Raw genomic sequence first — 27,448 nt, 5'->3', positions numbered from 1 at the left:
TTTATTTTAATTAATTACTTGCATGCATTTTTTCATTTTCTTTCACATTAAAACATCTCTTTAAAGCTTGTTTTTTTTTTTCTTACAATCATTGATGATATGAATTCATCATCTGCTAGTACCAAAACAATGGTCCCCAAAAAGAAATGATATAATATTTGGTTTATGCAAATTTTTCTGCTGATATTCACCAACTGAAGTACATGCTGAAACTGGAGCTAACTCAGGAAATCAATTTGTTAATTTTACTTCATTATACATCCAGTTTCTCCAGCGTTAGGAGGCAAATCCCAAAGCCATGATCAGTAAAAAGTCCTACATACCTATTTCAGAGGCCAAACATAAGCATGAACCCCATGGAACTTTGGTGAAGAAAGATGCCAAGCCATCAAAGAAGGAAAAGATGACTCCAACCGAATGACGGACAAAAACTAGTAGTATCATTTTGATTCCCAATCCTTCAACTTCTTGCTTCCTTTTGGTTTAGCTACAGGGGCATTCACGGCTGCCATTTTTGCATTGTATTTTGCCCGAAGAGGATCATTGTATGTCCATCTGCACAAAAGCCAAACAATTTAAGTCAAGGTTTGTTAGGAATATAGCTACCAAAGCTAAAATCACATTTTATTCTTTTTGGCTTTAAACATGCTTATCTTTAGAGGTTATGCAAAAGAGTAACATCAGCCATATCAAATGTTTAAAGGGCATATCTCTAGGGTTCAAATCCCACACATCCATGAAATTACAATTTTAGGGCCATTCTAGAGATTATTTTCTTCAAATAAAAGATTTAATTGATTGATAGGAAGCATACTCATTATCTACTATTCCCTGCTTCTGTACCTGTTCTTTTTATTGATTATACCGTTCAACTTGCGGCATGCTAAATTTCAGTTCAGATGATCATGTCAGAAACTAAGCAGATTTACTTCATGCATGTTAACTAGCATCATTCAAAATGGAGGAATTTGAGGCAAGAAGTGTCATATGGAGTATGAAGAAATTCAATATGAGTGGATTAATACTTTCCAAAAGACTGATACAGCATCAAAATTGCAACTAAAAAGAAGCCAATAATATCTTCTACAGAATTCTGTGCACCCAACAAAACCAGAACAACTCATCCCAGATGTGAAAAATTAGAGTAAACAAACCAGCAAATATGATATAAATTCCATCAAAGTTTCTTTGCTGTGCCTCCTAGAAACAAGCTTTAGTTACTAAAAATTAACACTTCATCCTTCAAGCCATAAATTATATTCATTGATACTGTTCACTCTGACTCTGTTCTTCAGTTAATATAAAATGCTTACGGCATATTCAACAAATTATAAGCCACTTTAGACTGAAGATAACTAAGCTGGAAGTATAGAATGGTGACTTCTTCTGCAAGACTTAATATAAAACATCGAAGAAATTAACCTTTTAAGAGAATATCAATTTGGAAGAGATAAAAAGAGAGAATTAAGGAGAACATACGGATTGTTCCAATCAGTTGTATCCTCATTGACAAGATGGGTCCATTTGGTTCTGCCACTACGACCGAAATGCTTGACCTGCATGACCTTAGGCAATATGGTCTTGTCCATCTTGTCCTCACCTGTTGGGCCAGAGAAATCACGGTGATAAATATTGTCTGCTCCAACAGCTGCAGCAGGATCATCAGCTTCTGCCTGGAAGAAAGCACCCTTGTGGTAATACTTCTGCATAAACTTCCACTTTTGCTTAGGTGGTGGAGCAGGTTTCGGATTCTTCCTCTCCCATTCCCGCCTCTCTTCCTCTGTCATATTTCTAACCTTCTCAATCTCTTCCTTCTCCTTTATCATTGCTTCCCTTTCCTCTCTATCCCTCTTAATCCTAGCAATCTCTCTTGCCTTCCAAGCTTCATACTCCTCTGCCTCATTGACCTCATCATCAGTATCCACATCAGCCACATTCGCCTCCAATTCCATATTCTTCTGAATCTCTTCATCCTCCCTAATCTTCTCAACCACAATTTGCCTCGTCTCAACCTTCCTATGTTCCAACTTCCTCTTCTCCGCCTCCTCAATGGCCCGTTCTTCTGCCTCCAACCGTTCACGCTCAGCTATCGTATCTCTCTCTGACTTTGGCACAAAAACCGGCTTCACCATTGCAATCCCCGTATGTTCCTCTTCCGAATCTGTCTCGTACTCCGACTCTTCCTCCTCTTCTTCCTCCACTTCTTCTTCCTCCTCCTCCTCCTCCAACAATGCCGTTTCCTCTTGTTCCCTCTGAAGCAACTTCTCCCTAATCCTTCTCCTCCTCTCCTCCAAGGCATCCTCATCTTCTTCCTCTGCCTCCACCCCTTCATTCCTCCTATTCTCCTCCTCCTCCGTAGACACAATCTCTGCTTGCCTAATACGTCTATGATCAGCCCTAATTTCATCCCTATTATCAATCCTACTCTCAGCCAAACGACGTAACCTAGGATCATCTTTTCTAACAACATCTGAATCATCACGACTAGGAAATGCTTTTTCTAAAGCAACAGCCCTAGCCATCCTAATATCGCCATCTTCATCGGCATCGTCAGCCCACTCAGGAGCTTTCCCAGGCCAGTATCTTTTAACTTTTGTTTGTCCAATTTTTCCCCTAAGTTTATCCCTAATTGCTATTATAGTATCACTAACACCTGCCGTGACCGACATTTTTTTTTCCTCTTCTTTCTGGTTTTCCTACGCTTTCTTAGTAACCAAACGACAAACTGCAGAGGAAAAGAAGGAAATAATTAAAGAAAATGATAAAGAAACACAAAACATATGAAATTCCGGCAGCAAATCATGATCGAAACCCTAAAATCGAATTACCTGAAGGCGAGCTTTTCCGATGGAGAAATGGATTTCAGAGAAATAAACAAATGGTGATCGGGAAGGGAAATTACTTTATAAGCTAAAAGAAAACCTGACCTCTATGGATTGGGTAAAACAAATATACCACGTGTAAATAAATAAAATATTTTTGAACATTTTGATGATTTTATTCAATAAAATTAATGGTATAACCAACGACTGTAAATTAGAAAAAAAATGGTATTAGCAAAAAAAAAAAAAAGAAAAGAAAAGAAAACCAATGAGAGTAGGAGGAAATGACCTTTACAAATTATATGGGCTAGGCAGCCTAAAGTCCATGTTTGAAAGGACTTTTTTATTTATTTATTTTTCATCATAAAAATAAAAAGGACCTTTTTATTTATTTTTTTTTGAAAAATACACTTATTTACATGTGATGTTAGTACAATAATTATAATCGTGAATGATGTGATTAGAAAGGCCAAATAATAAATGCAAGCGTACAATTTAAACTATTAGCTTTTAACAAAAATTATTTTTTAAAATTTTTATTTTTTTATTTAGAACATGATTAAATAATAAAATAATTAAAAAATAATTTTATATAATTCAAATAATGGTTCAAAATATATATATATATATATCGATAATGTATAATTTTTATATGATGTCAATCCCACACAAAATGCCATCCTCGTCAATAAATAATTTTTTTTTCCTCTCTTAACACATAACTCTCATCGTACCCTTCTCAAACCTCGAATTTTATATGCTTCTTGTTATGGAAATCTTGTGTATGACTTTTGTTTGAGAAATCTCCCTTCATTTTGCAAGTTACTACTTGCACCTCACAATTATTGTTACAACTGGAATCAGTTCCACTATCTGTCAGATCATGTCCATGTCATGGAAAGTGAAGCACAAGAAAAAGTTGAACTGACAACAAGGTAACTGAAGATCATATGGAAAGGTGAGAAGACAAGAGAAGTGCAAGTGAAGCTCGTTCGTCATGAGAACAAGAATGCCAACAGGTCATAAAACACAGTTCGAGAACAAAATGACAAGCTGACTCAATAGGGCGCTGGAAACTTGATAACCAGATTCTGCCAGGTTCTGCAAAATGGCGTTTAAAGATCACCTGGCGAGATGCTGGTTTATTCTTCAGCCGAAGGTTGCAATCAAGAAAGCCTTGTAAATGCTCATGAACTTGGCAACAAATGCTACAAAATTAATCAAGAAAAACAACATAAGAACAAAATTGATCAAAAGAAAACAGCCCAAGACTTGTGTTGTGCAGCTGCCTAGGCGTTCACTCTTTGCAAATATCAGAAAGGAGACAAATAAAGCAGTCAAACAATTGGAATATTTTCAAAGACATCTCTATCAACCAAATATTGATATCTTGACCGCTAAAATAAGATACTGATAGTAGATAGGCTATCAGTCATCTTAGTTTTACAATTCAGCCAACTCTTTGTCATTTCCAAGCCTACACACAATTGGATAAACTCTTAAAATTGTAAAAGAATGTCTCTACAAGGGAGTGAGAAACTACATTCAATCTTGTGCTAAAGTTCACATTGGTGTAAAAATATAGGCAGCATATCATTGAAAGAATGACAAAATTAGCCCAAGAAAATTTCAAGGAAACATGCTGTGATGCTGCAATCTGATGTAGACAACAGTATACCAATCCCAATCCATTGAGATTTTTGTTTTAGGAAAGTTGAAGGCTAGGTAGAACCAAAATTTGCTCTCCCATTCACAAACATCAATCTTGCTCCAAGGACAATTTAGTGATTTCAACAAATGAAATAAGAACTTGGTCAATACTAACACAGAAAGTTTTATGTACCTTCAATGTGAAAGATGGCTTTCTGTCCAAGACGCATCCTATGTTCCTGTAAAAGTAAAAGAAATTGAGGAGTTAAGATATTAGTACAAACAAAATAGAGCACGAGTTAAATTCAGTGGCATTTCTTCTATTAAGCAGGTTGAAGCCTCATGAATTTCAGCATTGTCTGTAGAACATAGCATCAGGTCTCATCTTAAGAATATCTTAGCTCACCGCTAGTATATTCCCGAGATTTACATATATGGAAAATTGTCACTCCTTCACGTTAAATTGGAACTTCCACCAAACACCTCATGGCAGTTTGTAATGCACCACTTGTGATAGGCAGAACCCATTCCAAGCATAACCAATCACAATTTGGACCAGTAAGAAAAGAGTTTAGGTGTAAATTATGTGATTTTTTAATGTCTCCCCAATTCATTTTTCAAAATTTGCAATTTAATAACAGCATGAATGTATGATGGAAACGACATTCTTTCTCTTTTATTCTTTCATTTTGGGGTTTGCACATTGGAGGGAAACATCCAAGGGTGTCAGAAGATTGGCTTGTTGTGAAGGTCAAGGAATTGAGTAGAGAATTGAGCTCAATATGCCAACGATCCTTAGCTATAAAGCAAAATGTGATAATCAGTCATATTGACCAAAAAGCAATAAGATATTTATGGTTAGTCAGAGAAAAGTAAAACAGACTGCCTGGTCCAACAGAAGTGAAAGGAACAACAGCCACCATAAAGCGGGTGAGATAAGAAACACTAGCGAACTTACATAATATGCAGCCCAATGGCAGATCTCATGCTTTAGTTCTGCATCCAATTTCTTCAATAATTCATGAAGGAGCCTCTGAGACAGTGATGAAAAACACTTTAATTGGAGAAAGAATCAAGCTACTACATATTGCGGGGCTGTATTTACCTTCAAAATTATCTCTGGAGGGATACAATTAATAAGCAATTCATATACCTTCCCTCGAACCTGAAACAGCCTATAGCATAAAAGAAAGGTTAAATAAAAAGTTTGAAGCAGGTCCATAGAAAACTACAACAAAGGACATTTTATTTCCTCACCCACTTTTACACATCCTTCCAAGTAGATCTGCTTTCTCTTTTTTAAGAAACGAGAAATATATAAAACCTCTAATATCTTTTAGGGCAGAAATTCAGCAGTTGCTGCACTTTAAGCAACTGACTAACTAATGCACTAACCAAAAATGTATTAAAACTTCAAAGAATTATGTAATTCTTGCAGCAATTTTACTAACAGAACACTTATATAGTATAAGCCGCATAAAAAACAAACCTTTTAGGGCTCTGCTCCTTCATTATGTCAGTTGCTATTTCGGATATATATTCCTCCCAATCCATTGGTGGAATTGCTTGGCTGCTTGTGAAAGGGTACCTATAATCAGGAAACAACATGAAACACAGATATAAGGAAGTCTCCTACGTTGTTTTCTTAGGTAATCTGATGAAAACAACCAAGCTGGTTTCCATGACACCAAAATTATCTCTAAAAGGTAACAAGGAGCTTAACTGTTGAACGCGGCAAGTCTCAAATGACAATATAGCTCTTCTTAAACTCCGATTTGTCTTTTCTGCAATGCGAGCTGCAAAACCAGATGGAAGTTGCAACCCTTCTTTCTTTCCAACAAACTCCAACACCTTAATAATCTAACATAGAGAATTCCACGGAAACAAGTCAATTCACCATAAGAAGCCAGACAGGGAGAGAACGAAGATTCTTTCATGGAAAATAACATGAGTATTAAACATCATAAGTCTTGTGGTGACAACCTTTTATAATATGGTGGCAAAGACTTTAAGGAATGTGCCACTGAATTTATTCATGTATCCTGTCAACTATGAATAAAAAACAATAAAATTTCCCAACCTGCTCTTCTGAAGGTGCATTTACTCGGATATTCAGACAACGAGAACGGATGGCCTCAGTGACTTTTGAAGAACTATTACAGCACAAAATTAGCCGGCAAGAAGCACTATACTTCTCCATTGTTCTTCGAAGAGAATGTTGGGCTTGTCTTGAAAGCTTGTCAACTTCATTGAGTACTAACACTGACACTCATAAGAGATCATGTCAGAATAATGGTGAAATTATATACAATTACTCTGATTTTAAAAAGAGAAACAAACCCACCAACTTGAAAGGAGCATCAAGAAGATGTTATAAACATGAAGGGAAACATAAATGAACGTTAAGTCCGGTGAACTAGTACAGATACATATTTGGCGCTCCTTTCAAGACATATTTGAACACCAGATTCTAGAAAAGAGAAATACTTCTAACTGGGGTTTATTTAGAGGGGAAAGAAATCAATTATCAGAATTACCTTTATATCCTTTTCTCCCCTTGGTGTCAATTGGTCTATTCTTAGCCATTTCTTTAATTATCTCTTGAACTACATATCTGTCCTGAAAGCCTACATCACTTGGACTCAACTCCACATGGTTGGTGCTTGATAATGTGGTCAACTCCAGATCAATGGTTCTGCTTCCAATCTGAAATGAAATTGAAAGAAGGCGGTGCCAAGTTAGAGACATGAAGGGAGAAACAGTGCAGAGATACAAATTAATAATGGTATTGATTATGAATGCTCAACAAACAATAAGCTCCATTCTGCAGCATACCAAATAATTAACAGTAAATTTAAAAACAAGTATAAAGGTCTCCTGAACCATTGAGCAAGTTTCCCATTAAAATCAGTATTTATATCTTTTTTTTTTTCAAACTTTTCAAGAAGAAGAAGAAGGTGAGAAGAAACAAGTACTAAAACATTTAAACAAGTTTCATCCCTTCATAGGCATTTAAAAACTGATTTTCAAAATGCTAAAGAAACTAAATAAGAAATTCCACAATTGTTTACCAACCTGACAGTAGAATGAAAAACCTTTTAACCATATTAAAAACTTTTGATATACATGTCATCAAATGTGAGACTTACATCAATTTTCCAATTCCTATTCTCCACTTTCACCTGCAGCCAAAAAAAAAAAAAAAACCCTCAGTTAAAATATAAGAAAAACCAGAAAATAGAGAAAATCATTAGTTCAATCTAAAACAGCTCGATATACATTCCTTTCTCAATTCCATGAAAAGGCCTACTTAAAACTCAAAAAAGAAATTATTTTCCCGTTTATTCATTTTGTTCACAATTCATAACATTTCAATGACCTCAAATTTCATCATCGTACTTAAAATTTTCTCCACTTAACAAAGCATTAATTAACAAAAAAACCAAAATTGGGTCAAAATGTGAAAAAATGAAAATTTTTTTCTAAAAATATATAAAATAAAAAAGTAGACCTTTTCAGCACTGGAACCAAAGATCTGTCTAAGAAGAGCCATAATTAGGGTTTTCTTGCCAGACCCAGATGGCCCATAGAAGAGTAAATGTGGGCAATCTTGCTCTGTAACCTGTTTAATTCGAGAAAAAAAAAACCCATTAATTGAAACAATTAAAGAGAAAAAAGAAAAAAAATTAGGCATTTAAAACTAAATAGAATTGTATTTAAAGAAGTAAACAAAAAAAATTGGTACCAATTTTTTGAGATTTTGGGCAATGTCTTGATGAACCATAACTTGGTCTAGGGTTTTGGGTCTGTATTTATCTACCCACAACATCTTTCAGAATTTTCCTTGTTTTTGCTTATCTGAGTGAAAGAGGAAACGAGAGACAGTACGAAGAAAGAGAGAAAGTGGCGGGAAATAAGTAGGGAGAGGAGGGCTGGGCTTTATATAGTGGAAAAACTAAAGAAAAGAAATTGTTATGTCAATTGAAATATTATAATTTAGGAAAATAAACTGTTTTTGGTTTGGACTTTGGCCTCCATTCCGTTCTTTACACATTGAGAGTGAATAGATGACAAATCAATATAATTTATATGAAAATTAAATAAAGTTAAAAAAAATAATTTGTTAATTTTTATTAGGATTTGTTACATAAATAGACCCTTTCTATCATTTTATCAGTAAAATAAAGAAACTCTTCTTGTGATGTTCATTTTAACCAAATAATCAAAATGAGAGATATATTTATAAAATTAAAATTGTTAGATCAAATCTAAATGATTTGAATTTTTCGTTGATATGATAAAGTCCTCGTTACTAATTATGTACCATTTACATTGGTCTACTTATTTTTTCTTTTTACAGAGATTTATTGTAATGATTTTTAATTCTTCATTATATACTAGTAATTTTTGAAACCTATAATAAGATAATTTCTCCTTTTATCATTTTTTTATCAAAGATTTAAAAAAATTTTAAATTATTTAAATAATTAATTATTTTTTATTATATTTAATTAAATTTTTATATTTTTATTTTAAGTTAATAAACTCTTATAATTAACTATCGATTAAATATCATTTGTTCAAATAATTTATAATTTTTTTATACTATATGACGTTGATGCGTAAGATAAAAATATCAATTAACAATATCATCATCCCATACCAATACATCATTTTATTATTTATTATAACATCTCATTATTCTACGCTAACAAATAATTTTATTATCCATTACAACACCTTAGTTTTCCACATCTCATTATTTTTCACTGACAAATTATTTTATTATCCATTATGATATTTTAATATTCCACATCATCACTATGTGACATAAATGACAAATGATTAAAAACAATTAATCATAAAAACTTATATAAATCAAAATAAAAAAATACAAAAATTTAATTAAATATAATAAAAAATAAAGATCTATGAATTTTTTAAATAATTCAAAAACTTAAAAAAAATTTTAAGTTAAATTAAGTCAGGAATGTTAGAATAGTTAACTTCTAAAAAATATTCTTTTTTGAAAATTTCGTACATAATAATTAAAATTATGGATGTAACTTAATAAAAATTCTAAATAGATCTAGTCAATTATATATATGAATGCAACTTAATTTCTTTCTAAAACTAAAAGATAAAGAATAACATTAGAGTATTTTGTTCATTGATTGATTTATGATCTCCCTGTTTAAAAGAGTAGAATTTGAATCTTCTTTTTTCAAATTGAATATAAATAAATAATTAAAAAGATGTGGGCAATATGTTTCTAATATAACTTGAAGTTTAATAAAAGGATGCACTCTTAAATCATATCCCACAAGACAGAAAAAAAAAAAAATATGGCGTCAACAATGAGAACACAGCTTCAGATGCACATAAAAGTTTGGCCAAACAGAACAACAATGGCCTACAATGGTGCTATTACAAATATACAAGGACCATTGCTGACAGAAATCAAGTTGTGCACACAAAAAAGGAAGGGGTAGAGCATAAAATCACTACATCAAAAATTTCTAAGCATCAAGCAAAATGTTCTTACTACACCAAAACTTTGAGATCAAGCTGTGCCAGCTTATCTGCCTTGCCTTCTTAATAAACATTTTATATGGAAGCGAGATGTCATTTGGTTCTGCCGGCGCCTGAGTTCATATTTCACAAACCAAGTGCAGGCTTCCGGTTCTGTTCTGATGAATGTTCCTCCTGTCAAAGAATCAAACATTAGCCAACGCACAAGATGTACATGATAGAGTTTATCTGCATGCTATTTAAACCTATCCAGATAACAGAAAAGTGCATCGACTAGCCATTTCATCCAGTGGATTTACTAGTATTGCAGTTCTAGTGGCATTATATCCATTTGAGACAACCCAGGCATTCTACACATGATAATGTTCATTGCCTTTCACTTTTTGCCTTTTTCCAGTTATAATTGATGTCACCTACTCAGTTAGTGAGCAACCTCATCATAGGCAATTCAATATCTTTACCCAATTAGTACCTACTAAGTCCATGGTCAACCCAGGATGAGGACCAGAGCTCTTGTAAGGGAATCACTTGCAACCAGCACGAGTAGAAAGCTGTTCTTCTAGAGGGTTTTTCATAACTGTATCTGCTTCACATGCATGTGTAGAGAGATCGAGAGAGAGAAAAAAATGAAAGTATGTGGGCCATACCTCTATTTCTTCTTAAGTGAGGAAGCTATTCTGTCACCTTCCTCACCACGGTTATTGGAGATCAAAAAATTTCTTGTCCTCATATTATAAGCAAAAAATACTTCCAATCAATCATTGACTACTCTCCATCTTTGCCAGAGACACCAGTGACAGCTTTACTGGTGCTCTTCTTTATTCTCTTAAAAACCTTCTTTCGTGGCAGCAGAGTATTCTCTGCAGAACTACTTTTGGATGAGCTTGAAATTTTTGTACCACTACTTTTATCTTTGGGCTGTTCAAGCTTCTCTTGAGCTAAAGCATCAGACTTGGGGACATTCACATACTTTTTAGGTGTACTTTTGTCAGATGCTTTTCCAGAATCAGTAATAACTTTAGCTTGATGGCCAGTGAGCTGCTCCGAACTAGGTTCCTCTGAATTTGTTTCAGGAACAGGAAGTAGTGCGCGGCGGCTAAGGCGAAGTTGTCCCTTATCGTTAACCTGCGTTAGATGACACAATCAATGGACAGATATTCTTTGAAGAAAGAAAAAAGCGCAGAGAAAGAAGGATGAGAATTCTGTCGCAATCTTGCTCTAGAATGGATTTACAAGATCAACAGAAAGATTATTTTATCAAGAACACTTTTATCAACTCATGGATTATTTAGTACTAGTATATAGCTGAAGCCAGTAGAATGGATGTGTATTGTGTAAACATGTCAATAGGAATTATGGCTAAAACATAGCAATCAAGATGACCTTAGATTCAAAAAGAAAAATGTAGGAGAGTTAAGATATGATAATCATCAACATAATAAGCAGTAGAAACCCAGCACCAAAATGCATGAAATATTAAGGTTTCAATACAAAGTGACGATTAGTAATGTACTGGCATGATATTGGTCGTGGATAAATCAATTTTAATTCAACCAGCATTTTCCATATTTAGTTAATGACTGTATCTAAGCTTGTAGACAAGACAAAATAAGTTGCTTACCTCAATAAGTTTAACATCAACACGATCACCAACTTTAAAGGCCTACAGTGGCACAAAAGGATAACAACAATAATAAGTTCATGGTGATCAACCCATCTGTCAGGTGAGGCAAAAGAAATTGGAAGGGAAAAAAAACCTATGCTTACATCTTCTGCCTTGGCCAACCAGTCTGAAGTCAGCTCACTAATATGGCAAAGTCCCTGAGAAAACAAATTTTGTGACATATTTGAATCTATTCTTTCTTCCTCATACTCCATTATTAAGAAATCTCAGACACATTCCTGTTTAAATCTGTCAGTACTTCATACACCAGAGAACACTTAATTCAATATTTCAAATGAGTCACTGCTTCAATTCATATAATTTTTTAATTATAAGAAGAGTCACAAATATTCTGTGTCAACAACAAATGATATCACCAACAATATTGCATTGATCAAAAAAACAAAAACCTTTGATATTAGTTGTCATGCTCATCTTATGAATTCTCAGAAATAGTGACAACTAAACAATTACATACAGAAATTAAAAAAAATGAAAATATGACTTAAAGAAGACTAAAACTTAATATGTAAAACCAAAACTCAAAAGCAAAGTGACATTAAAATATCAAGCTTTTGCTAAAAATTGTGCATTTGAATATAGGACAAAAGTATATACCTCACGCCCTGGAGCTATCTCAACAAAAACTCCATATGGAGCAATTGATTTGATCTCACAGTTCCTGATTAAATAAGAGGACAAAGACTCAATTTTTCCCAACTTTATATTAACAAGCAACAAGTGCAACAAGAAAGGATACACTTTCCAGGTACAGAAAACACAACTTAGAATTTGTTGCCTACATTAATTAGTAGCACCATAGACTTTTACGTAGGTCATTTCTGGGAGGCAACTGATATCTGACATTCAAGGATGGTCCCAAGCATACAAAACCATGACTAACAATTAGTTCCCTACACTCCCCATAACAATCTGTAAGCTTTGCCAAAGTGTTATATAGGAGGGAAAAAAATGTCAGTAAATAAATGTTGCTACTATTTAGAAGGTGACAACCCCCCCTCCCATGCCTCCCTTCCCCCACCAATAACAAGCCAGATACACGAAAACAGTTTCCAAGGCCCACCAAACGAATCAGACACATGTACTTTCACAAACAGAAACAATGCTTAAGCCTTCATTGTGCACATCTCCTCTATGTAATTTAAGGATATCTTTATTGCAGAATAATGATAGAAATTTTAACAGTGTTGTCAGGTTTATCTGAAGAGAGAGGAAAAAATGAAATGGTAAAGGAAAGAGATACCTGTAAATATCACCAACAGTTGGAACCATTGTCAGATTGCTAATAATGGATTTGGACTTCTCCAGACTTGATAAATCCTTTGCAGTGATTTTTACCTGTAAAAAACATAGATACGAAACAATGTGTACTGAAATAATCACGTCAATTCAACAAAAGGTAAGGTCATGTAGGATCTTACAATTCCATCATCTTGTGTGTCAATAGCCTCTACTCCAGTTTCTTCAATAATGCTTTTTACCTTCTTCCCACCAGAACCGATAATAATGTTAACTTTGTCAGGAGCAACCTGAAAATGCAGTTATAAAGGACATGGAACACATTAGACACTGCAGACCATCAGTTATCACAAACAGCAGGAAAGGATGGGTCTCTGAAAGATGAACAGACCTTCATGATGTGAATAAGTGGAGCATACTTAGAGAGACTTTTTGCGGGAGGAGGTGAACATTTCAACATCTCACCTAGATATTTCAATCGAGAACAAGAGACCAAAACAAAAAAGAGCAAATTAATTTAAAAAAGGACAAAAAAAAAACATATCTACAATTTCTAGAATAGCATTTCTACAGCTAAATGATGTCAATAATCACACAGTACTGTCCACCCCAAAGAAAAAAAAAAAGCTCATGTATCTGCAATTGATTACCGGATAGGCAAACCAAATGCTCCATTAATCTTCGACAAAGAATACATTTTGAAAACAAGTCAATAGATGGTTGTGTGGCAGCATCCAAGATTAGAAACTCAGGCCATGTGCTTGTTTGACATACATTTGAGACTGAAGAATACATAATCTACAGATTTGAAGTAATTGTGGCACAATTCATTAGGAACGCATAGCAAATACCAGTCTTGCAAATCTTTAAGAAAGAGAGTTAATGTAAGGTAAGACATTCTTAATAAGAGACGAGATATAGGAAAGGAGAACAGGGGCCAGGAAGCAACTCCATGTTGTATGGAACATGAATATACAATTAAACATATCAATGTGCCATCCAACAACCTTCAATGCATAAAAGTCACATGAGAAGTTCTACTCTTTATCATACCCTTAATAGACGATTCAATGGCTCAAACTATTAAATCATAAAGGTTAAAGAGTTCAGAGAAAGAATACTAGTGCACATTACCAAGAACACGTCTCCGACCATCCCTTGCTTGTAGGAGTGCCTCTTTCATGACAGGTAAGGTGATCCCTCCTACCTGTCAGAGAAGAATAATTATCATCTATTTTAATCTACAGTTATCACGTTTAACTGACAAAAGGCAGGAAACACATATCAGTAAGTGGGGCTAGAAGGACAGATTGAAGTACAAAGGGTGCAAAGGGTTTGTTGTGACCAAAGGTAACATGACCATTATTCATAAAGGGATAAGATTTGTAGATGATCAATGACCTTTATGTCCATCTGAAATGCAGTTATGCCATCTTCAGTTCCAGCAACCTGCAACAAAAATTTTTCATAAGGTAATTTGTTTAATTTTTATCTTTAGCTTACCAGTTTGAGAGGGACATGAACATATTTTATCTTCTAAGAAACTTTACTTGAACAACCTAGACTACAAATTACAATGAAAATCCATGAAGATGACCTTCAAATCCATATCTCCAGACGCATCTTCAGATCCAGTAATGTCAGAAAGAATAAGTGGTGCACCATCTCCCCCGAATTCTTTTGTGTCCAACACCATACCCATTGCTATCCCAGCAATAGAGCACTTTAGTGGAACACCAGCATCTTGCAATGCCAAGCAACCTCCACAAACAGATGCCATGCTGTTATGCAACAAAACCTCATATTTAATATCACACAATAAAACACTTGACATGCAGCTCTTAAAGGAAACAGAGGTGTTGGTTGCAGAAAAGTGCATGAAAGCATTTTGACACACTGTTAAATTAAAAAAAAAAAAAAAAACCACCTTGACGAGCCATTGCTTTCAGTAATGGTACTTTCAACACGTATGGTGTAAGGAAATTCATCTTCGCTAGGCAATATAGGCTCAAGAGCTCTCTCTGCAAGAGTGCCGTGTCCAATTTCTCTTCTACTAGGTGCTCCCATTCGTCCAACCTCTCCAACACATGATGGAGGAAATGAGTACTGAAATATCAGAATAAAGAATTGCAAATTGTTAACTGGTCTCTCTCAGGGAAAGATGGATTTTTTTTTTCTTTTGACTTAAAATACAAAGTTTTAAATCCTAGAAAAGCACTTCTTATTAGCAGATTCATAAAGATTTTGAGCAGAGATATTTCTTTAAATATAGGAGAAGCATCCATAGCTCTGTACAGGGCAAGAGTACAACTTCTCCCTATTCAGATGGCAGGGTAGCAAGGTAGTCAGACAGGTATTTGTACTTTGACTACAGTAACATAACAACAGCCGGTGCTTGGAACTGAATAGGCAGACAGGTAGTTTTCAAAATAAAATCAGTGGAGGCTCTCCAGGGAAAGGTTTCTATAATTTAATCAATATCAAGAGAAACTTACAACATGTAATTATTGCTTGTCCGCAAAATTGTCACTGTAAATTAAAATTTCATCCATTTCATCATACCATTTACATCTTCAACAATTCAAGCACTTCATTCCATTAAAGGATTGCAAAGCAGATCAATAATTATCAGCTTGAACAGTATGACATAGACACGATGACTAAGTACCTAAATTATCTACCATCCCTGTTTTTTACTCCTGTGTGGAAGTAAATCGATATTTAACTCACACCCAAACTTGTTCCAATCAACATTGCATTCCCAGGTACATCTTCCATTAACTATTTTATTTTAGAAGCTAAGAACACAACAGAATTTCAGTGAATAGTTTCAAAATTAGCGCTAATGGTACATAAATGTCTCGTTGTTCAAAGAACTATTTAGAGATCCTAGAGCTCCTTATAAAGCTTGTTGGAAAAACAGTTTGTCAGACTTGACTAATTGCTCTTTGTTTTCAAAAGGAATGGTTCATTTTGAAACAGAATAGATAAAGAAAGAAGATTATGGTCTTCGATATCAATAGAAACTCATATTAATAAGGGTACCTGTTCAAGAAAAATGTTGAATGAGTGGTGTCAATGATTAATTGCAAATTCAACAAGTTCACTCTCATAAGAAAAGAAACAAGTACATACATAAAGGAACTGCAGTTGATAACCGAAGAAAAGAATAAAAGAATAAAACAGACCTGAAGATAGAACCTCTTGAATTCCTCTACATTCGCTAGATTGTCTACTTTTTGTGCCATTTGTCTATCACCAAGTGTAACCACCACCAGTGACTAAAAGGAAAATGGGTGACAATAAACAAAATAAGGAATAAAAACATTACAGTTAGAAAAAAAGGGACAAAATTCTATCAGGAAACAAGCAGGTGAAATGATGAAAGTGATTGTTACTTTCGGCTGACACTTTAATCAAAGCAAACCAGAATTCAAAATATCAAATGAGCTTGACTAGCTGTCATATGCTGGCAGATGTAAGTCACTTCTAGTGAGTTATCCATATCCCAAAGATAAGCATGCATGTAGTAACAGAAAGATAATAGCTGCAGATTTAAACATTTTATCGGCAAGATCACCCCACTTCTACAAACCTGTGTTTCTCCACGTGTGAAGAGAGCACTTCCATGCGCTCTTGGAAGCAATCCACATCTTGATGTGATTGAACGTATCCCTTCTGGTGACCTCCCATCACTTCTTTTTCCTCCCTGTGACAGTTGTAATTTTAAAGGGAAAAAATGTTAAGAAAGTGGATGTGCTTGGAAGGAATCATGTTTGGCTGAAAAAAGACTTATCCCCAAGAAGCAAAAAAAGGAGGTTATTCACTTTTGCTCAATGTAGTCAGGCATAAACTAGCTGACCAGATACTATTGGTGTTATATGACATGATTTGTCCACTGATGAAGGTGTCAAGAGAACATGAAGTTTTTTTAACCAACAAATTAGTAGACAACATGAGCTCCAAATGCTAATAGAAATCATATAACTTATATGATCTTTAATCTGCAAGATTAAGCCAAAAATGCTTTTGCAATGAAAATGCTAAATTGGCCTAAAAAAATATAGGTTTGAGTAACACAAACTTCTAGTTCACATGATATACACTGATTTCATGTCCAAACTACTTCAAAAATTGTGAAAACGAAAGACTAAAGACAGAAGAAATGTAAACCTCCAAGGATAAAGGAAAGCACTGTCCCCTCAAATTTCAGAGTCACTGCTCCATTAATTTTGGGGAGACATGAGGATTTAGTAGAACTCTAACATTATACATACTGATGAAGTTATTATTTTGCACCAATTGTTATTTGAACCAAAATTTTCATTTTCTCATCGACAACAAGCCTTCATACCTCCACAATACGTCTTCGTAAGAATTTGGACGTAACCTCCTTAAATACCAGCTTCACATCTACCTCAGTAAACTATGATAGGACAACAGGAAATGGAAAATGTTTTAATAACAGAAGAAACAACTTCAAACATTAATGAGATTTTACAAGACAAGCAATTGAAATGCCCGATTGATCTCAAACACAACTCACCAAGGGAGTGGATTTTCGAGAAACAGGCTTTATGTGCACATCACCTTCATCTACTTCACCATCTACGACAATTTCCTCATCCTCATCTTCCTCCTCAAGCCAGTCTTGTATTGTTTCAGCAGTTCCTGAATTATCTTCTGTACTGATATATCCCTTCTCTGTCAGTATATTAATAACATTCTCTTCTAACAATGAGATGGCCTTTCTTCTTGGTATTTTGCTCCTAATTTGCAGCACTTTATGCAATTCGTCGCCGGCAATTTTCTGTTCATAGAAAATAATAGTTAGCACTAACATGATGTAATTTTTTATTACGAAATTTACATTAAGAAAGAAGAAAGGTAAATACAGATGAAAAGCAACTTTTCACCAACTCTTTTTCAAGCACCAGATATTGGCCCCTTTATAGGTTTTGTAAAACTTCTGTAGAAGGTGGAAATTTCCACTTCTAGTGCTTATTTACTTCCCCTTCACTCTCATTTTCTTCCTTTTTGGGAGAAATATTTCTGGCACTCTTTGAACTATTGAAAATGCCATAACTACATAACATTGAAAGACAGGTTTCTCCAGTTCTAACTACCAAGTTTTCATGCATCACAGTTAAGCCCCCTAAATAATCAGCTTCATCTGCATCACCCATAATTGCTTGAAAGTTTCAATTGTTAAGCAGATAAATGCTAGCTTCTGCAATTGATTTTGAAATTTAATATTTGCTAGCATAAGATAAGTGCAGCATCATCGGACAAGATCATACATATTAGTAAAAACAATAGAATTATATCTGAAAAAAAAATGTAAAAATTATTTCAAAAAATTAAAAAAAAAAAAAAGAAAAGACAATGCATGCTAATGAAAAAAGAACACAAGAACCATACTTCCACACGCCTATAAAGCCCAGGAGGTGGCAGTTTGATTGCATCAAGCATTTTTGGTTTCCCACACTTCTTGACCAAAGCGTCCACAGCAGTGCAGATTGCTCTCACTGCATCCTGGTATTAGTGAATGAACAGGCTTTTAATTATAATCAAGAAGAAATAATCTAGAAATATATAGATATTAATTGTTTTATTGTGAACCTTGTAAGATGCTTTATATCAAATTCTGAGGGGAAAATGCTAATCAACTCATGTTTCAGCATAATGAAACACAAAAGAATATAGTAAATGCAAAACTGAATGCTGAAAATGCATATGCATTTATGTATATCTGCCAGTGAGTGAAATCTCTTCCTCTAAATTAGAACATGTCCCAGACAAGAAAGTTCAAGGTGAAGACACAATGCTCATTCTATTCAAACGTTCCTATTGAGTTTCCTATTATGAATCAACCGAGGATGAATCAGACAATCAGTTTAAAATGAAACACAAAACTTCCTCAAAAAATTTTTAATGGTTTCTTCTAAATAAAAGTTCTAAAATTATGATGATAAATAAAGATATGACAAGACAAGCCAACTAACTGTAAGATTGGAATGTAACATGCACATCCAAGTGACAGGAAGAAAAGAACAAGCCTTTGAACTGTAAAGTAATTTATTTGGAAAGCACCATGTAAGGATAAGAATGAGGCATGCATCTCATGCAGAAAACAAGATATATTTCATGTTAGGGGTGTTCACAGTTTGGTATAGTGCAGACCAAGGTATTCTGAAACCAAAACGAATCAGCTATAAGATTAGAAACCAAGTCTTCCATCTTTCTTTAATATTTAACTCAGTTTGGGCTTTTTTTTTGGGCTTTCACAATACATGAGCCGAAATTCAGAATTTAATACCTTCTATTCAAATCTTAGCCTCTCACTCTTTCTATCTGTCTCTCTCTCTCTGTTTTTGGATTTGACCAAATAGTGCACACCCCTACATTAAGTGGCAGTGTATTGATGCCATTTCATAAAGACATAGCAACTCTAAAGGGCAATATAGAAATGAGTTCTTCAAAATGACAGGAAAGTGATAACTCATGACTTAAAAAATGAAATACCAGATAAGCAACATACTTAGATATAAAAAACAACCTGCCCGACTTGTACTGCTTCAAGCAACTTTTCTTCCGGTAGAAAATCACAATAACCCTGCAATGAACAATTTTTGCAAACATCTGTGACTGTCATTACATCAATTTAGAAGGCATAGTTCTTGTCAAGAGTATTAGTTAAAGAACAAATCAAGAATCAAATCTGGAATAACAATGTGTAACCTTAAATAACAATCACACAGGAAAACAAAGCGACATGATAAATGGCCTTTGATCTCAGATAAAAACATGCAATATGTAAATTTGTCAAGGCCAAGCTGCTTTATCTCAAATAATACTTCTCTGAGCATCAACCATTTCTCTGACCAAGGTACCTCATAGCATTCAACTTTACAAAAGCAAGGGCTCCATTACTAAATATAAAAGTAATAAAACCCATAAGGCAGCCTCACATCAATGCGTCTTTTGTGTGTGTGAATGATATGCCATGGAATGTGACCTAGGAAGTGCTCTTTTCCAGTCTCCTAGACTCAAGTTGTAACCACAAATGCAACTTATCCATTAATTGACCCTATTACAAGAAATTCCTTGGAAAAAATAACATATTTCAAGAAGAGTAACATTTACCTAAATTCGTTGTATGCACTTTCAAAGCAGATGCCAACTGCCAAACTGTTGATAACTCTATTATATAGAGTTCTGTTTTGCCATATTTTGAGTGATAAAATGGCTAAGTGTTTGCATTTAGGCAAAGTTTTAAGTAGTTTTCTTAGTTTTTCTCTAATTAGTTAACTCATGATTGAGCTAGTTTACTTCAAGTTATTTTAGTTCATTTGTATGGCAAAAATTCCTATTTTTAGCTATGGTTGAGTTAGCTCCTACGTTTTTAAGGTCCTCAAAACAGAAAGGGTCAAGTGGCAAGGAATTGCACAAGTTGACCAGATGCAGACTTCATCCGAACATGCAGTGGTATTTCAGACATAACTCAAGCTACAGAAGTCCAATCAATGTGATTCTTAAACCATTGGAAAGCTAAGAGGAAGGGCTATAACTTTCATGTTTATCACTTCGCCCAGTTTTGATCCGAGCATGGTCAAAATCACATTAGAAGTAGCCTGACCGCAGCAGCTCTGCACTAGGCAGCTTGAAGGAAGAAAGCATGGAAACAGCAAGCACAGCACTGCAGCGCTGTCCCAGTCAACCAGAACCCCTCACCAAACAGAACCTCGAGTGCTGCAGCATTGTCCAGCACTACAAACAATGCCTTTGGCAGTGAACTTAATGCTGCAGTGCCAAGTTAAGCAATGTGGACCCTTCGATTTTCCAGATCAGAGGGTCAGTTTTAAAGGTTATAAAAGAGAGTTTTTAGGGAAAAGAAAAGGGAGATCTGGAGCAGCTTTTCAAGAAAAATAGAAAAAAGTGAGGGATTTGGTCTGCACAAAAGAGGAAAGGGAGAAGAGAAGTGAAGGATTTTCTTGGTAGCTGTATCATCCACATCAGCTTACTTTTCTCACACTAGTTCCATCTCTCTCTCGTTTTTATTGTAGAAATGAACATTTTTCTAGAAATATTGGATTTTGTATTAAATATGATGAACTAACTTTCTATTCCTAGGATTGTGGTTAATTTCTACTTGTAGTTTGGATGCTTTAATTTCCTTTTACTCAATATTAATGGGCATTGTGTTGTTTCTTTCAATCAATGCTTATTGCTTCTAATTGCTTGATCAACAATTAGATTGAGTTGGGTCTCTAAATGCAACTTGACAAAAGGAATTTAGAATAGACCAAGGATTTGAATAGCGTGTGTTCACTTCACTTAAAGCGTAGGTGATTTGATTAGTATTTAGGATAGAAATATACCTAACTACCATGCGCAGCCAAGATTAGAGTATAAGCTTAGTGAACCTACCTTAATTAATCTACATATACATATGGAAAATTACTTAAGATAGGTATGTTTATAATATCTTGACAGAGAATTGTAGATAAAGTTCGACTCTAGGCTAGCAACCAACCCATTGATATAAGTATAAGGAGCGAAATTAAATCCAAATGAAAAGTAGAGTACTTCCACAGTCCTAGGCTCCATATTACTGAACTTCTAGAAATTCCCTAGCATTAATTTATTAGTTTAGCTTGTTACTTTAATTTCAGTTTTAATTCATTTTTAAAATTAGATTTACTTGGATAAGATTAGGGTCTAAATTTTAGTAAATAGCAAGAGTTTAGATTCAATTCCCTATGGAGACAATACTTTCTTACTATTATATTACTTGTGCGACACGTATGCTTGCGTGTGTGTAGGATCAGCAACAAGAAACTCCTAAATTTCAAGAAGAGTAACATTTACCTAAATTTGTTGTATGCACTTTCAAAGCAGCTGCCAAGTGCCAAACTTTAGAGATGGACAACAATAAAAAAAGGGCAAGTCTTTGTGAGCACATTATTTTCACGTCCTAAATTTCAGTTGCCTCTCTTGTTTGTGAGATTTCTGATCTGTCTACTGTTTCATCTAAGAAATCAGGTTATAGGCTCAAATTTTTTTGTTTACATTTAAACCATGTTCTTCACTTTCTTATTCCACTTCAAACTTGTCTTATAACATCTTCAGTTACAGTTCCTCAGACTGTGAAAAAGCTCTAATGCAATGCCAAATGAAATAACTATGCATGAGAAGATGCAACAACTGTATAACAATTCAACCATAAGCCATACTCTATTCATGGGACAAAATCAAAGGAGACATCTGAAAATGGCAATTTAATAAAACTGAAACATTTTGAAAAGTCCATTGGGGAGTAAGAACTGGATCCAACTTCAAACAAGAAGAGGGACGTAAAGTTCGTAGCTCATAGGAGACAATTTAGATGGAGCCAGACATACTGCGTATATACCAATCAAAATATTTCCACAAACAAACAATATAAAGGAAAAAATGAAAAGATCCTGTAGAAAAGAACCCACATGTCCTATGTAAGTGGTACAGAAGCTCATCACAATCCAAAAAATCCTACAACAAACGAAATAGGATTAAAGCTAACCTCAACCATTAATATAGCACTATCTGTGCCTGCCAAAAATAGGTCTAATGTTGAGTCTTCCATCTCTTTTGTTGTTGGATTCACAACAAACCTATCACCAAGCAAACCTACTCGCACTCCTGCTATTGCTTTTGAGTTTGGCACTTCTGAAAGAGCTCTGTGGCATTAATGAGTATATATTTAAAAAGGACATTCTAAATATAACTGTACATGTCACAAAAGCCACAAAGGTAAGTAAGGCCAAAACTTTTTTCACCCTTACACTGCTAATCCGGCTGCAGTAACTGCTAAAGCATCTGGTGAGTGCAAACCATCATAACTCAAAACCTGAAAGTAAAGGATGAGCGCAATTCAGATATAAACCAAACAATGAAAGTGTATATAAGTCAGGTATAACTATGCCTCAAATTCTACATCGAAATCATCAATGATCAAGCACTAGGAACAGAGGGCAAGCAAATAATGCATAAAATATCAGTCAAATTTAGCTGCAGCAGTTAATCTGTTTTTATGGGCAACAAATATCCCTAACTCTATCTAATTTTGCACCAACATTACAATATATACTAACGCAAAATGCAGGCACCTAGAGAAATACCATCCATAATCCTTTTAAGCTCATGCTATTCATAGTATAACAATTTATAAATAAAGACAACGTTGGCATCCACTATAACAAACATATTCCAAGAATAACTGCTTTGCACCTGTAGAGAGCGCGATGGCATGGTGCGCACCATGCATCTATCAAGTATAATTAAAGCGACTAGTTAGCTAGAAAGACACATTTGGTAGCCTAAGTATTGAAAAAGCAAACATCCTCTATGGAGGAAAATCCAGGAGAGGAAACAGGGAAGTAACTTATCAGTGAGTGTTTGAACACCCTGTGCTAATCCCTTAGTCCCATATTATATTTTCTCCTTTGACCAGGTACGCAGTTTAATAAAAAGTGCATATTATTGCACTCTAGTGACAATAGATATTTTTTAATATTGGTATTTCCTCAATGAGAGGAGTGGCATTTCAAGCTAATATTGCCATAAAGGAAAAATAAAAATGACTCTTTAAAAGTTGTATAAAGGGAGTTATGCACAACATTCTAGAGGTTTTGCACTAGAGTAAACAATTTGTGCTATATTTCAAAGCATCATAACATCATAACATCACAAAGCATAGAATAGTCAGAATCTAGGTTAGGCTCTTTGCATAAAACCCAAGAAGGAGGATGCATTCCTTCAAATTCAACAGAAGTCAAAACAGAAAAAGACAATGAAGCTTTCTCAAGTATTGAGGAAAAAATGGTTGGTTACTTCTCATTTGGCTAAGGTTCGGGTAATGGCACTAAATGGTGCAAAAGATTTATTTAGACAATGATGATTAGGCTTTAAAACCTTATTGAGTAGAGTCAAAACAACTAATTAGATTAACAAGTTAACTTATTGTCTAGACCAGCATGTTTTCAAGAACCACCACATTATCACATTTTAGAAAAATGATTTTCACCAAAAAAACAATATCACATAATACAAATTTCATAAAAGTCCCTTTAGGCATATAGAAGCCTGCTACAAAGCTTTGAAGATAAGAATCATACAGAGAAAAAAAAATCCTTCTAGAGGGGAGATGAGGTTTACCCAAGATAGTAACTGAGTTTCGTGGTAGAAGCCCTTAGGCATAGTCGGACGCAAAGGCCTATCAATCAGTCTACAAATAAGAACCTACACAAAAGAAAGTAAACAAATAATAGATAAATGACAACTTCAAAGGCATTTGAATCAGGGACCCAGGACGAGGTGGATATAATAAAATAACATAAAAATACTGCAGCCTTCAGCAAGTTATTGAAGAAAATAGCTCCTCAAACACAAAGTGCTGTGTCCAATTGAACTACCCGCTTCGACCTATCATTTTTTCAAATTTAATTAAATTCTCATTTTAAGGAAACCAAAATAGGAAAACGTGACATCAAAAAGGGGTCAACTAGTTATAGTTTGCCAAGTGGATTCTCTTACTTTTTTAAACAGTAACAATTACAGAGTAATAAGAGAAACTTAAGCACTAAATACATTGACTATTTCAACAATGACATTTTTGTTGGGGAAATTTAAAATGATAAAAGTGATGAAATAATAGGACAATGGACTAATATCATCACAAAAACGATGCCAATATCATGAATCTTTGTTGGTTAGACAAAGAGAAAGCCTTTGGCCAAAAAAATAAAAGAAAGGAGAGAAAGCCAGCAAAATTCGATGTCAGAGAGAAAAATGAATATGAACAATATTTTGTAGTTATTTGATTCTGCTCCTTCTATTCTTCAGCACCTAGCATTTGCACAATGTTGCAGACACTTGGACAGTTAGCAACACGAGCCAATGCTAATGTACAAACTGAAATTTACTGGAAATGAAATGGCAATAGCAATATGGTAGTCAAATATTAGATAGCAGGTGCCTAGTTCCAAGAATGCTTCGTGTGTCAACTAATTTAAAAAAAATTCTCATGCTTGGATGGCAGTGACTAGTACCTCATGATCCTTTGTCCTCCCTTCTCGTTTATAGAAACCACCACTGAAGCAATAGAAGTAAGCATGATACAAAAATTCATTCAAGTAATTAATTAAACAAATATCAGGGTCAAACAAAGGCACACCTCGTTCGACCTGCTGCCGAAAAACGTTCTTGATAATTAACATTAAGGGGAAAAAAATCAGACGGCTCACTTGGGACATCTGACAAGCAAACAGATGTGTATACAATCTACAAAAATAAATAAATAAATGCTTCACTAGCATTTTTTTTATGAGAAAAACACATAACAATTACACAAATCTAAATGCAATGAAGTTGATGTGTTTTCACAGAAACACATCACACATCCATACCAAGGAAATCAGCACTTACAGTTTCTCCATCCGTTGCCATTACAGAACCACTAGCTTGCCTCCCTATATGACCTGTCTCAACCAGAATCTGCAATAAGCAACAAAAACACTTATGTAATCAACTAAAGGAACATCAGGTTGAGTTCAGTATTCACATGATATCATTCTGAAAACCAATAAGGACCAACACAAAACAAAACTAGCATTTCAACTAGCCTAAAGTGCAAAACCTGAGCTAGAAAAAGATGCATAATTTTACCATTGCAATCATTTTCTAACAGAAACTTCTTATTTTTGCCCACTCTCGCAATAGCAACTACATACCATACACTCATTTTCTAAACCTTTTGAGAATCAAGTTCCTATAGAAACACATGTACTTTGAATTTGCTAAGGTTCCATTCAGAGTTGTTACTTTTACTAATAGCTTATTACTTTTCAAAGGTAATATACTGAAATCTTTTGAATAATTAAATTTTTGTAGATGGTAAATTTCATGATACTTAATTTAAATTTGTATTTCATTTTACCAGTTCGTTCATTTTTTAACTAACTATAATCTCGTTTTTTAACATTTGCTTTTACTTAGTTCTTCATTTACTACTATATTTTTATGATAAAAGTAAGAATATCAAGTTCTCGGAGCTTACCTCTCTATCTCCAAACGGAATTTTGACAGAAACCGGTTGCAGAATACCGGAACCACCATCACCACCACCAGCGCCATCGGCAGCAGCCGCAATGGACTCGGAAACTTCCGGTTCCAGCAAAGCTCTAACGGAAAAGCGGTTACCACCACCGCCATTTCTCGATAAAAGCAGCGAGAGAGAGCAAAACTTGGAGGATTTTTTCGAACTAAGGAAGCGAGGGCAACTAGGAGATAAAAACAGTTTGCAACGGTTGGAGAAAGTGAAATGCGAAGGGTGAGAGTAGCACGGCGTGCTTTGTACGCCGCTAGGATTTACTAGCATTTTTATTTTGTTTTATTTTTTTGGCATTTTGAAGTTTCAGAGCCTAGAGGAGAGGAAGGAAGAGAAAGCAAAGGAAAGGTTTATCCGTTTCGAAGGCGCGCCAGAGAGCGGAAGGTAAGGGGGAAAAGAGAGGTGAACTTGTTTGGGCTCTTAATGGATCTCAGTTCAATGGGCCTCCTGCCTATTATGGGTTTTCTATTGAGCCAGTTATTATAATCTATAAAAGTGAATGTGAAATAATTACCAATAAAAAAATAGGTTTTTATTAGCAAGTTTTGCTCTTTTTAAGGTGGTATAACTTTAAAAAAGTCAGTGAATTGTTAAAAAAATTAAATAAATTTTGATTCTTTTATTATATTTGAATAAGTTTTTATATTTTTATTTTGAATTAAATAAATTTTTATGATTTACGATTGACTAATTATCATTAATTAAAATATTATTTATTGTTTTATACTCACGTAATGCTAACATGATATTGAGATAAAAGGTGAAAGTGTCTAATAATCATATCATATGTTACATTACTATCCATTATAATATCTCAGTATAATATGTTAACATTACCTCGCATAAAATTAATATGTGATAAGTCTATTTAATCCAAAATAACGGTATAAAAATTTGATTTTTTTTAATTGAAAAAAAAATAATTCGAATCCTATTTTTTAGGTAAGAAGATCACACACCAATCAAAGAGCAAAAGACTTAGGTGTATATATAAAAACTTGATTGAATGTAATAAAAAAATTTATTTAAATTTTTAAAAATAATTTAAAGATTTTTTTAGATATTTTAGAAAACATTAGAAAGCTTAAAGTGGTAATCTGAAAACCTCCCATCTTTTAATAAAAATGATATATTTTTAACTTTTTGATTAATATTATTAATTTAATACTTAAATTATTAAATATAGTAACATAATATGTTAATAATATTATAAGTTCTTTAATATTTAAAACTAATTGAAATATTATCTAGTTCAATAACCTATTATCTGTCTACTCAAAAGATATAACTATCAACGAATTTATTATTTATTACCTCTATGCTATTTATTAAGTAATTACAATATTCAATTATTAGACAATATATATATATATA

The 27,448-nt window shown here is 34.1% G+C and overlaps 3 protein-coding genes across 3 annotated transcripts; all 3 read right to left on the bottom strand.

The window, feature by feature from the left end:
• On the bottom strand, positions 131-2,941 carry LOC18599797 (microfibrillar-associated protein 1). Its single transcript, XM_007029921.2, has 3 exons — positions 2,829-2,941; positions 1,480-2,725; positions 131-555 (listed from the first exon to the last, which is right to left on the bottom strand). Exons 2-3 carry the CDS (start codon positions 2,667-2,669, stop codon positions 441-443), a joined length of 1,305 nt encoding a protein of 434 aa, XP_007029983.2. The 5' UTR covers positions 2,670-2,725; positions 2,829-2,941; the 3' UTR covers positions 131-440.
• On the bottom strand, positions 3,612-8,395 carry LOC18599796 (replication factor C subunit 3). Its single transcript, XM_007029919.2, has 11 exons — positions 8,218-8,395; positions 7,984-8,094; positions 7,622-7,654; positions 7,010-7,178; positions 6,553-6,734; positions 6,196-6,332; positions 5,962-6,060; positions 5,578-5,647; positions 5,431-5,505; positions 4,666-4,711; positions 3,612-4,030 (listed from the first exon to the last, which is right to left on the bottom strand). Exons 1-11 carry the CDS (start codon positions 8,299-8,301, stop codon positions 3,972-3,974), a joined length of 1,065 nt encoding a protein of 354 aa, XP_007029981.1. The 5' UTR covers positions 8,302-8,395; the 3' UTR covers positions 3,612-3,971.
• LOC18599795 (polyribonucleotide nucleotidyltransferase 1, chloroplastic) lies at positions 9,729-26,454 on the bottom strand. The gene is made up of 25 exons (XM_018121958.1): positions 26,024-26,454; positions 25,393-25,461; positions 25,142-25,248; positions 25,017-25,059; positions 24,124-24,207; positions 22,752-22,816; positions 22,490-22,646; positions 19,487-19,543; positions 18,349-18,462; positions 17,474-17,737; positions 17,282-17,353; positions 16,523-16,636; positions 16,116-16,208; positions 14,855-15,033; positions 14,525-14,708; positions 14,329-14,376; positions 14,062-14,134; positions 13,319-13,392; positions 13,110-13,217; positions 12,932-13,026; positions 12,286-12,349; positions 11,772-11,825; positions 11,626-11,667; positions 10,652-11,129; positions 9,729-10,178 (listed from the first exon to the last, which is right to left on the bottom strand). The coding sequence occupies exons 1-24, from the start codon at positions 26,342-26,344 to the stop codon at positions 10,770-10,772; spliced, it is 2,841 nt and encodes a 946-aa protein (XP_017977447.1). The 5' UTR covers positions 26,345-26,454; the 3' UTR covers positions 9,729-10,178; positions 10,652-10,769.

Source organism: Theobroma cacao, chromosome 5 (assembly GCF_000208745.1).
Source record: "Theobroma cacao cultivar B97-61/B2 chromosome 5, Criollo_cocoa_genome_V2, whole genome shotgun sequence".
NCBI classification, from domain to species: domain Eukaryota; kingdom Viridiplantae; phylum Streptophyta; class Magnoliopsida; order Malvales; family Malvaceae; genus Theobroma; species Theobroma cacao.
The sequence above is the reverse complement of the archived record's forward strand: the minus strand, read 5'-3'. Positions and strand labels throughout refer to the sequence as shown.